Source organism: Heliangelus exortis, chromosome 11 (assembly GCF_036169615.1).
Source record: "Heliangelus exortis chromosome 11, bHelExo1.hap1, whole genome shotgun sequence".
Classification (NCBI taxonomy): domain Eukaryota; kingdom Metazoa; phylum Chordata; class Aves; order Apodiformes; family Trochilidae; genus Heliangelus; species Heliangelus exortis.
Window position 1 is genome coordinate 19,498,362 of NC_092432.1, and position 12,206 is coordinate 19,510,567.

The following is a 12,206-nucleotide window of genomic DNA, read 5'->3' on the forward strand; positions in this document are numbered from 1 at the left end:
TACCAAAGACTTCACAATACAGTACTCTGCCAGGAAAAAGCTGTCTTTGGTGTGAAATAAATACAGCCCACGGGGAAAAAATGTCACATAGGCAGGAAACACAAAGTAATCAAACTGAAAAAGAAAGATTGTGAATGCATATGCCCAAGCAGTGCAGCAAAGTGTGCACAGCAGCAGACCTAAGCAAACTTGTCTACTTGGCTTTGCTTCTAGTTGTAAACTTGGTGTCTCCACAGCTTCCCATCACAAAATGGCTTTGTCTGAGTGTCTCTATGTCAGGGTTTAACACTGGCCTGGCAATTAAACCAAGTAACAGAAGCTCTCTATTAATCTCTCTCTCCTCCCTGATAAGAAAGGAGAGAGAATAAGGGAGAGAGACTGATGGGTTGGAAACTAAACTACACAACTTTAATGAAACAGTAATGATAAATATGAAAAATTACTAAATATATACAAATATACAGGAAAATGGATCCCACGTTCCTCCCCCCTTTTCCCCAATAGCTCTCACGTCACCACCGAGGCTGCAGGGCAGCCCTGGGAAAGTCCAGGCTGGACTCCTGGAGTCAGCAGCAGTTGGGAGCTGGAGGCAGAACACACAGATATGGGCTGGCACGGATCAGGAGCACAGGCAGAGGAAGGGATGGAATCCTTCCAGGATGCCGGGGTGAAGGAATGGAAGCAGGAAAAGGCAGGAAGGGCAGGCAGACAGAAACTGGAAGCAGGAAATCAGTGGCCTGGCCCTCGTGATCCCTCAAATTTATACTGAGGATGATGTATATGGGATGGAATCCTCTGTTTGGTCAATTCTGGCATCTATCTTGTCCGTTCCTGCCCAAAGGAGGCTGCAGGTGGGACCTCTTTATCCTCCTGGAGGGTAAAAGTTTTCCTCAGAGCTGAGCAGTGTCCTTGGCTCTGCACACCAGTCTCCAGCAGTAACTCTAAACATCGAGTGTTATCAGTCCTAGAAGCACACACTGTCTGAGAAACTTGCTGTTAATTTCAGCAAGTGCAGCTACTTAGAAGAGACTGAGCTGAAAGCAAAAGTACAAGACAGAAAATCACCTTTATCCTGGCCCAAGCCAGGACACTCTACTCTTTCCTGGGTTGCCATCCCCTGTCACAGTCACACAGCCTCCCCTCCTGCATGCAGCATGATTCCAACTGGTACCCTCCCTGGTCCTGTTTTCCTCTCTGCCTCTGGGTCACTCGGGAACTGCTGCTGCTTGGGGCTGGGGGTGACCACTCACTCACCCATCATAAGCTCTTACCCATGTCTCCTGCAATGGGCTGTGGCTGAGGTTTTGAAAAGAGGCCCTGATAAGCTTAGTGACTCTTGTGCTAAAGCAATATTTGGGGTTTTTTCTTCCATCCTTCTTCCTATAGCCCCAAGCTGATTGGTTTTTCACCTGTTCTAGAAACCAAGAAGCTGCCCTGAAGGCACGCTCAATTCCACTCATCAAATTTTCACCAAAAACTCAGCTACTCAGTTTCTTCTAAATGGAGACGTGGGAGTTGTGGTCAAGCTTTATGTGATGAGGGAGATTTGGGACTCGGCATCGTGAAACTGCAGAACAGAGAGCAGCCCCTCTCCAGTCCCAAACCACTCGGGGAGGCACCGGGCCTCGGGGCTGGGCCGGCCGCCGGCCCCCCCGCCCCATCCCCCAGGGGCGAGTGAGCTCCGAACCTGCTGGCCCGGTTCTGGTAGCACGGGACCCAGCTGCCCAGGGTCTGGCCCTGCTGAGGGAGCGAATCGCGGCTGTCAGGGTCAGGGCTGGCGGTGACCTCGGGCACCCCCAGGAACTGCTGCGGGAGGGGACGCGGAGCCAGCGATCGCCTGTTGGGCCCCAGGGGCTGTTTGGGGACCCAGTGGTTGTTCGGACCCAGCGGCTGTTGGTGCTCAGCGGCTGTTGTTACCTAGCGTCTGTTTGTTTGTACCCAGGGACTGTTTGTTGGTACCCAGGGGCTGTTTGTTGGTACCCAGGGGCTCTTTGTTGGTACCCAGGGGCTGTTTGTTGGTACCCAGGGGCTGTTTGTTGGGAGCCAGCGTCTGTTTGTTTGTACCCAGGGACTGTTTGTTGTTACCCAGCGGCTGTTGTTACCCAGCGGCTGTTTGTTGCTCCCCAGCCACTGTTTGTTGTTACACAGCAGCTGTTTGTTGGTACCCAGCGTCTGTTTGTTGCTACCCAGGGGCTGTTTGTTGGGAGCCAGTGGCTGTTGTTACCCAGGGGCTGTTTGTTGGTACCCAGGGGCTGTTTGTTGCTTCCCCAGCCGCTGTTTGTTGTTACCCAGCGGCTATGCCGATGCCGATGCCGGTGCCGGTGCCGGTGCCGATGCCGATGCCGGTGCCGGTGCCGGTGCCGGTGCCGGTGCCGATGCCGGTGCCGCTGCCGATGCCGGTGCCGTCCCCGCACCCGAGTGCGGAGTGGGAGCACCGGCGGCCGGCAGGGGGCGCTGTGACCGCCGTTCCGCGCGGCTCCCGCCGCCTCCGGTCAGCTGAGCGCGTGCTTCCGGCGGGGCCTGCGGAGCGGCGCGGGGGTCGGGGCGATGCGGATCGAGAAGTGCTACTTCTGCTCGGGGCCCATCTACCCGGGACACGGCGTCATGTTCGTGCGCAACGACTGCAAGGTACCGCCCGCCGAGGGGGCGGGCGCGGCGCGGCGAGCTCCTGACGGCAGTGGCGGACGGGGCTGGGACCGGGGACCCGGCCCTCTCCCCCTCGCAGCCTCTCCTGCTGGGCCTGTCCCGGGCCCGTGCCGGGGGGGCTTCCCCTTGTGCGTCTGGGGACCCCGACGGTTCCCTCCCGGCGGGGCCGGGAAGCTCTCGCCTTCCCACGCACGCCGAGTCCGCTTCTCACGCGGTTCGGAGGGCCCGAGGGCCCCTGTCCCGGGGCTGGTGCCCCCGGGCCGGGCCGGTGCGGCTGCTTGCGGTCCTGCCGGGCTTCGCGGGGTCTGTGGGGGTCTGGGGCCGCGGCGGGGGGGACAGGCAGCCGTGTCCCGGTCTTGGTGGAGCTTCCGTGGCTGCTGCCCTCCAGCCGTGCTGCTCTTCGTGGGTGGTGTCATCCCCCGCGCAGATTTGTTTGCTCTCTGGGAGCCATTCCGGGGGCGATGCTGTAGTTTAGCAACTGTTGCGGCTGTCAAGAAGAATTTGACTGAATTATTTGTTTTCAGTTTTTACTAGAAATTAGGCAGTTTATAGTAGAAGCTTCGGATTAAAGGGAGGTGACTGAGAAGCTTTGAACAATCTAGGTCACAGACACTTCATGCTAAAACTAATGGTTTCTGTCTCAGTTGTGCTCTACTAAAGTTGTAACCTGCTCAGATATCCGATGTGACTTGCCCAGTTGAGGCTGTCATAACAGCTTGTGCACAGCACTTTGAGCTTTATGCTGTGGTGACAATTCAGTACATAAAATGTTTTGTGTAGTTTCCCTGCCTCTGCTGTGCTCCTTATCATTCCTGTAGGGCACTGGAGACCTCCGTGTCAAATGAAGCTTACTCACAGAGCTTCCTTCTCCCCCTCAGACATCAAAACAAGTCCTGGCATTACTGTATTGCTCATCTGAGTCACAGCTTTTGGGAATTTAGAGGTAGATGTAGACTGACACGGTTCCATTTATGAGAAAATGGCCACGAAGTGTGTTTTGTTTTCATAGAATCCTAGAATTGGCTGGGTTGGAAGGGACCTCAGAGCTCATCAAGTCCAACCCTTGCTCCACTCCCCCCGTGGTTCCCAGCCCATGGCACTGAGTGCCACATCCAGGCTCTTTTGAAATATCTCCAGGGATGGAGAATCCACCCCTTCCCTGGGCAGCCCATTCCAATGGCTGAGCACCCTCTCCAGAAAGAAATTCTTTCTCATGTCCAACCTAAACCTCCCCTGGCACAACTTGAGACCTCTTGTGCCCTCTTGTCTTGCTGAGAGTTGCCTGGGAAAAGAGCCCAACCCCCCCCTGGCTCCAACCTCCTTTCAGGGAGTTGGAGAGAGTGATGAGGTCTCCCCTGAGCCTCCTCTTCTCCAGCCTCAACACCCCCAGCTCCCTCAGCCCTTCCTCACAGCACTTGTGCTGGATCCCTTCACAGCCTCCTTGCTCTTCTCTGGACCTGCTCCAGCACCTCAATCTCCTTCCTGAGCTGAGGGGCCCAGAACTGGACACAGGACTCAAGCTGTGGCCTCCCCAGGGCTGAGCACAGGGGCAGAATCCCTTCCCTGGACCTGCTGGCCACGCTGTTCCTGTTTTGTTTTTTTTAAAATCATAACTGCAGAGCAGTTGTGGACATTAAGCCTAAGAGCAAAATGCAGTGGAAGATTTGGCTGAGGTAAGGTGAAAAAATATGGTAGATGAACATAAAAAATTATTAAGGATCATTACCTTCACTAGAGGTTTTATGTATTAATTTTCTTCAGAAGCAAGTATTAGGAAGAGGAGAGTATGGTTGAAGAAAACTAGCATTTTCAAAAACTTAAGGGTACTAAATATATTTTTGAGTATTTTTAAGTAAAGTTTCAGCTCTGAATACTAGGCAGCCTAGGATAGTTCAAGGTGATGCACCAGTTCAGGAAAGAATAAGAACTGTAAGCAGGAACATGATTATGTTGCTTCCCTCCCTGCCTTCTTATCCTAGTGACATCTTACTGCGTGGTCATCTTGACTGCAAAATGTCTATGGATTTGGGAAACCTTGGGATAGGGGACAGTTCTTTGTCTTGGCTGTTAGCTACATAATTCTAATACTAATTAAAGAGAAATTTCAAATATGAAAAGTGAAATGTCTTGTGTGCATCTTTAATGGGCCTGAAAACAGAAGGTGCTGCCGTGGGTAGCAGTGGCAGGTACCTAAAATGAGTCTAACTTTCTGCAGAATACTTAGAAAAATATGATGGAGGAAGCTCAGTTGGAGAATTTTAGTGTATGCTTTACCAGCTTTCAGTAAATTCAGTCCAGGACTTAAATAATGAGCTTAGGACTCCTGATGTAGGGTAATCCTTAAGGCTGAGAGCCACATTCCAAAAGATTGGCTTTTTTTTTGGTGTGTGTGTTTGTGTATTGCACTGAAAAATGCCACAGAAGAGGTGTGAGGATTTTTTGTTGTTGTCAGGATGGCTCTGTGTCTAAAAAATGCTGCTGGGTGTAGCAAATTGTTTATTCATAGTGCAGGTTTGGCTTTACAGTTATTTTTGCAGATGATAATTCTCACAACTCCAGTATGTTTTATTGATAATCAGCTTAATTGTAAGTATTTGTGCATGTCCCTGACAGCTGTGAATATGACTATGAATAGTGCATCAAATATTCATTTTTTAACAGCTATACTTGAAAACAACATTAATCTTTAAAATTTCAGTATTTTAGTTTGTAGGGTTTAGTTTGTAGTTTGCACTGTTAGAGAAACCTCAGGTTTTGGTATCATCTTTGCAATGGGGCAGAAATACCTGATTTGACACTTAAGTTTGTTGTTGTTGTTTTTTTTTTTTTCTTTTCCTTTTTCTCCCCCTTCTTTAAGATATTTAGATTTTGCAAGTCAAAATGCCACAGAAACTTTAAAAAGAAGAGGAATCCCAGGAAGATGAGGTGGACCAAAGCGTTCCGGAAAGCTGCGGGCAAAGAACTGACAGTGGTAAGAAGCTGAACTGGTTTTAGCTGACTAAAATGGCAGAAATCCACCCATTTTTTAAATAGAGAACAGGTTAAGTTAGGTGGCTTAATGCATTATTTAATTTGATGAGCATGAGAGATGGAGGAACTGAAGAAAAGAGGGATTGTGGAGGAGAATGTGAGAGTTTGCTTGAGAGTGAGCTCTTCATTTACCTTGACAAAAACTTGCAGCTTCAGCTCCAGTGGTTCTCCTATCAGGACATTTTTTTTCCATCCATAAACCTTTTGCTCTCTGTACATCAAAAAATTTGGTAGTTGTACTCGTGTGCAGACAGTGTGTCACTGGGTACCCTAAGAAGTCTCTGTCTGTAGTAGATGTGATATTCTGAAGTCTCCTCACAGCTTACAATGCATAGGAAAGGCCCTTGTGTGAATAGGGATGTTTAAAAATAGTGAAGTAGTAAAAATACCAAACCCTCGTGTTTGGTGGGACAGTCCTTAAATAAGAATTGCTGTATTTAATTACCTGGTTTTTGACAGAGTATGAACAATTTAGTAACTGTTTTGACACAGTGTATTGCTGACTTCTTTCTATTTTCCAAGGGGAGGATTGAGATTTTACTTTAATTTTAATGTGACTTTTAATGCGTTTTATTTTTTAATGAGAAATCATGATTAATTTACTGTCTTCTGTAACTACTTCTTGCTTTCAATTTTTTTCTGGCTAAGTTGAATTGCCTTTTTAAAAGAACATAAGTTCTTCATTTAAGATTCCTTTATACACATTTAAACGGGTGACAACCCACTCCAGTTTTGAGTATATATTTATTTATACTGTATATATAGTGTGTATATATATATACATATACATAATTGAGTATATATTATATTTATATATATTATTTTTATATATACATAAATATATTTAGGTATGTTTAGAGTTAAAAAAATATATAAACATAATGCTTTGTTTTAGTTTGGCTGGTATCCATGCTTTTAGAAGCCAAGCTTTTAAAAATGGGAAATACTGTAGTTTGTAAGAAGGTGACAGTTCTTGCTGCTTTAAGTGGATATGTTGGAGAGAGGTTAAATATATTGATTGTTTTTCTGGGTGCCAAGTTGTTTTTTGTTTTTTTGAGTACATAATCTTGCCAGATGGTTCTTCTCAAGGTATTTTCTGAGGAGGTGTTTTGCTCTGGCACTTGGAATGGCTGAGGAGTTGGTTCTGTTCCCTTGTGTGTGGAATTGGGAAGATCCATTGGTCAGTGTGAGGCAGGTGCAGTTTTATCTTCCTGGCTTTAGGTCAGAAAACTCTGGCACTGTGAACATCTGTGCTCTTATGAGACTTTGTTTCACTCTTTGTGGTATTTTCATGATACAAAACAAAGTATATTATAAAAAAGTAAAAGCTGACAGAGTTTAGGATACCTAAACTGCAGTTACTTGGTGTGGTGCTATGTCACACTTGGCTAAAAATGTATTTTAGGTAATTTTATTTATTTATTAAGCTCTGTTTTGCTTGATGCTATCCCATGGTGGAAACTAACAATGCCTTGCAAGAAAAATCAGGAGACAATTTTTCTATCTCAAGCTCTTGGGAAAAAAAGTCAAACAAAAACCCCACAAACAAAACAACGAAAAGAACACTACAATGTCATCAATTGAAATATTTCACACTTTGGAATGATTTTATATTTTTTCAGTATTTTTTAAATGAAATAGTGTTTCTTTTTTTAACCTTTTGAAAATTACAGGCTGTTGAGTAGAACTTATTTGACTTACATCAAATGGTTTTGACTTTACATGCCTTCAATTTTGCCTTCCACCTGTCTAGTTTACTCTGTATTTCCTGCTCCACATCAGTCTTCTCCATTCATCTTGTCTTGCTAAGAAGAAAATAGCTGAGGGAGATGTTTCAGTAAATTGTTCTCTTAAGACAAATCACTGGCTTCTGACACTATGAGGTCAAACACTTTGCTCTGTTTCCTTCTTGTTAAGTAATCTCTAAAGCTTGTTTGAGTGAGGTTCTGAAAAGGAAAAAAAAAATCCCATAAAATGCTAAGCTATGAGAGTGCTATAGTAGGAATGTATTGATCTAAATATACTTCTGTATATAATCTATACTTACTTTTTTCTTTATTAGGATAATTCTTTTGAGTTTGAAAAACGTAGAAATGAACCAGTGAAATACCAGAGGGAGTTGTGGAACAAGACTGGTGAGTAATTTTGGAAAAAACAAAAGATGATCTGTCAGAAGTGAACTTTTACTCTACATGAACATGTTTTCAGAAGAATTATTAGAATATTGGCACTTTGTGGGGATTGTTTTTGGAATTATTAGAACCATGACCACATTCCTAGGTGTGGAGAAGGTGTGGAGTTGGGAACAAGTAGGAAATTTCACTGGATTTGATTTTATTTATCAGAAACTGGTTAGGAAATGAGGTGCAGTATTTGTCTAGTTATTTTAAAAAAGCCTTAGTGTCTCTTCAGCTTTTTAGGAGGCTCCCCTGTAAGCCTTTTACAGTGATGCAATTGTTGTTTATTCCTGGTCATTCCAACTTTAATTTAATTAATTTTAATTTTTTTTTTTAATTAATTTTAATTTTCTTTAATAAGTCAGTTGCTGTAAAATGGAAGAGTTGTGTCGTGACTGACATAAGTCATGTTTGAGTGAGGTGCTGAAAAGGAAAATTATGTCATGACTGACATAAGTCATAAGTTACCATAAGGATGGTAACTTGCATCTGATTTCCAGTGAGGTAACAGCCTTTTGTGTTGCTGGCTAATTTTTAGGAAATATGTGTAGGCACAAAAATGGAAGCATAAAAACATGTTCTGAAATACAGTTCATCATTGTTTCTGCACAGAATAGTTCCCTACTCTGCTCTTTGAAGAAAGGATAACTTCTTTTATATGGTATAGCAGTTGCCTTTGATACTTTGATGCAGAGTACTGGGAGTGTTGGTGTGCAGAGTATCCTGCACTTTCAGCTGTAGCTCTGCAGGAACATTTAAAATGACTTCTGCTTTGTTTCAGTTGATGCAATGAAGCGAGTGGAGGAAATAAAGCAAAAACGTCAAGCAAGATTTATTATGAACAGGTGAGAAGTATTTCTGCCACTGGAGCTTCTGCAAATCTGCATTGGACAGTAATAATTTCCAGATAAATGGTGATGAAAAGCTCTGTGTGGTTATTTGCTGTGTTGTCATTAGTGGTGTTGCTGTAGTCTGAGGTGGTTCTCCTCTTGTTACCAAACTTCTGTGCTTTATTGGCTTTCCAGTGAAATGTATCTTTTTACCCCTGATGATGATAATGTATAATTTCTTTGTTTGTAATATGAACTCTTACATTTATACCAAAATTCAGGTAAGAATCTCTTCTGTCCTTTTTTTTTTTTTTCTGGTTTTGCATCCAGTATATGCTTGAATTAATTTTCACATACTTCTTACTTTTATTTCCATACAATCATAGTTATTTACAGTTTATATACCTGTAGCTAAAGATACGTGTCTACATTAAAATGAAAACATGCATCTCCCAAGGTACTGAAGTTTAATTTTCCCCCCTCTCAGATTAAAGAAGAGCAAAGAGTTGCAGAAGGCAGAAGACATCAAAGAAGTCAAACAGAATATCCACCTTCTTCGTGCACCACATGCAGGTAAGAACTTGCTTTACCTGGTTTGCTTAGGTTAGTGTGTATATGATATTTTATGATGAGTATTTATTTTTTTTTCTGTATGACTAATTCTACAGATCAATAACCCTGTGCATTTTTCTTACACTTAATTTGTTTATTGAATATGGAGAATAGCTCTTGCCACTAAATGTAGGCAGTATCTTTGTTTTGAATCAAACATACCTTTTTATTTGTCTAGTCCTGTGTTCATTCTTTTCCTTATTTGAGTGTTTTAAACTGCACTCAATACCTGGTACTCTCTGAACAGGATGTTTTTTAAGTGGTGCATTTATCTAAGCCTTCCCTTTGAATTGATTATTTGAACCCAACAGACTACACCTGATTGAGATAAAATACAGTAGTTAATCCCTGGTTTTGAGTTTATTAGCTACATTGAAATGGGCTCCCTTTTCAGTGCTTTGCAATTCCTGCTGGGCCTTAAAGAGAGCAGAATCAAATATCAGTCCTGGATTTTATTTTCTTTTTCTTTTTGATAGTGTTATAAAGAGTTACACTATTGCCATGCAACACAGCATTCAGGAGAACTTCAATCATTCTATATAATAATAATAATAATGTGAATGGAATATGTGAAGGACATTGATCTGTTAAAAGTAATGCTTTTTTATAGTCCTTTGCAAGGTTCTGCTGGGTATTGCCAACTGCATCAAAGTTCATCAAACTGCACGTTGACTGCATTTTAGGTTTTGCATAAAAAGAACATCAGCTTTTCTGTTAAAACAACCTCCAGTAGTTTTAGGTGGTAATGGAGATTAACAGCAAATGCTTGTAAGCCTGATGTGTTTACTCCTGAACTCCTAAAGCAACATATTTAGGATGAACAGGCACATATATTGTTCAAAGAAAAAGGATTATTTGAGTTTGGAGAGACATCTTGAATTTAATTTTTTCTTTGCTTTGAAGGCCCACCGAAAAAGCTGGAGGACAAAATGGTGCAGAAGCTACAAGAGGATGTGGCTATGGAAGAAGACTCTTAAAATGCTTTTATTTTCTATTTATATCTCTTCAGCAGTTAACAGTTTTTTTTTTCCTGACCTGACATAATTCAGAACTGTGTTTATGATTGGAGAAAAATACATTTTAATGAATAAGTCATTTACAGTTTGAATGACTTTTGGTTTTGTAAAAAATAAGATGGGTATGGATTGGGCAGTACTTAAAAGTTATGCAATTTGAGAAAACTGGTCAGCACTATGGAGACTCAGGTGTATTGTTTGAGATACTGTGTGCTCCTTGGCAAGTTATACTTTTTGGATAACTTCTCCCTGACAGTTCAAGGAATAAAAGATGTTAGCCCTGAGCTTTTTGTGGTTTTTGTCTTTCAGATTTCTTTGTTCTTTCATATTGGTTAAAGAAGATAAAGTATCTTAGTGGTTGCAAGATGGTACAGAGTGTCTTATTTTTCTTGAGTCCAGTTTAGTCCAGACTTATATTCACTCTTGTCACTGAAAAACTCAGTTTGCTATGAATTGGTTTGGTTTGGTTTGTCTTTTCAAGACACTTTCCCTGGGATTACACTGCAGTTGATGCTTAAGCCTGGCAAAGTTTAACACTAATGCAGGACTTGACACTGGCTGGAGAACAGCAATGGTGATAGCATCCAGTGTGACTGAACCAAAATTCAAATCTGACATCTAATTGGGCTGGTTGAGATGCTCAGTAAATCACACTTTTGACTGGTTTTACCTAACACTTGGGATTATTTTGATAGAAAGAAGATCGTGTTAAAGTGTAGGTATTTTGCATTTTGTGGTGGGGCTTATTTTTATTCAGTGTGTCATCAATACTGATGATTTTTTTTAAACTGTCAGCAGTACCTTCCTTTTTTAAACTGTCAGCAGCTTATCTGCAACAGTGTGATCAGAGAAGCCTTTCAGAGGCATTTAAAATTGTACATACCTTGGTGTCAGTCATTTTACTCTTGAAAAAGTACTTGTAGTCTTATTCCAAGCTTGAATATGTGCTATATCAGGCACTGGCAAACATCATCATGCCTGCCACCTACCTGTGTATTGTGTAGTTCAGAAAAGAGTCATATTTGAACACAGGAAAAGGGATGCTGGGCACTGTGAAATAAATGGACGTTGTACCAAGTTTTTCATGTCTTGATTTATGAATTATGTTTAGATATTTAGAAAAATCTGTGTTTTAGTGAGATAAAATAACTGAATCCTAGTAATGAAAATACATAATTTCTTCATAATTTAATGAAATTAAAATTTTTATATAAATTAAAATTTGCTGTTAAGTATTTCAAACGTATGATATTAGTATTTCCCCTGTGGACTGTGATACAGGTAACATCTCATAAGCTCATAGTAGGTTGGCCAGAAAACATATTTCAAAGGGATGAAATCACTAAGATGTGGCAGTATAATCCTTGTGCACAGTGATGGGAGATGTACACAGAATGTTTATTTGTATGTTTATGTGTGACTGCACAAGTTAAGTCAGTATTTTATCTCAGGAAATGCTTTTGTGTGGCCTGTTTTACCATAATATTTTACGGCTTGAATATTTCATGTCCTTGAAGTTGGATACTTTGTCTAAAAATCTTGTTACAGTTTCAGGGTTTTTGATTTCTTTTTTTTTGGTCTGGTTTGGTTTTTTGTTTGTTTTTTGTTTGTTTGTTTTTTAACCGAAATTTAAAGATAGGATGTTCGTTGAGTGACAAGTTTAAGTTTTCTCCAAAAATCCCAAGTGAATCTGTGCAAAGCAGAGGGCAGTGAATCCCGTTGGATGTTACACAGGTTTTGTATGCCATTTTTTCCTTCAGGTGAGGTTTATTTCATCATGACATTATTTAGATTACATAGCATCTGTAGTTTTTCTGTCTGCATATCTTCAAATGAACTGCAATTGTTTGTGTATTAAGTATCTCTCCATGGGATTTTTAGCCCATTCTTATGAA

The 12,206-nt window shown here is 42.0% G+C and overlaps 1 protein-coding gene across 1 annotated transcript; it reads left to right on the top strand.

Annotated features, from left to right (window-relative positions):
• Positions 1-2,461: 2,461 nt before the first annotated feature.
• RSL24D1 (ribosomal L24 domain containing 1) lies at positions 2,462-10,595 on the top strand. The gene is made up of 6 exons (XM_071755147.1): positions 2,462-2,628; positions 5,504-5,617; positions 7,739-7,811; positions 8,635-8,698; positions 9,171-9,256; positions 10,199-10,595. The coding sequence occupies exons 1-6, from the start codon at positions 2,548-2,550 to the stop codon at positions 10,270-10,272; spliced, it is 492 nt and encodes a 163-aa protein (XP_071611248.1). The 5' UTR covers positions 2,462-2,547; the 3' UTR covers positions 10,273-10,595.
• Positions 10,596-12,206: the final 1,611 nt, after the last annotated feature.

Coding starts and splice junctions, on each gene's coding strand:
- RSL24D1 (XM_071755147.1), top strand. CDS start 2,548: ATGCGGATCGAGAAGTGCTACTTCTGCTCGGGGCCCATCTACCCGGGA. Junction 5,618..7,738: donor CGGGCAAAGAACTGACAGTG/GTAAGAAGCTGA, acceptor TTTCTTTATTAG/GATAATTCTTTTGAGTTTGA. Junction 8,699..9,170: donor GCAAGATTTATTATGAACAG/GTGAGAAGTATT, acceptor CCCCCCTCTCAG/ATTAAAGAAGAGCAAAGAGT.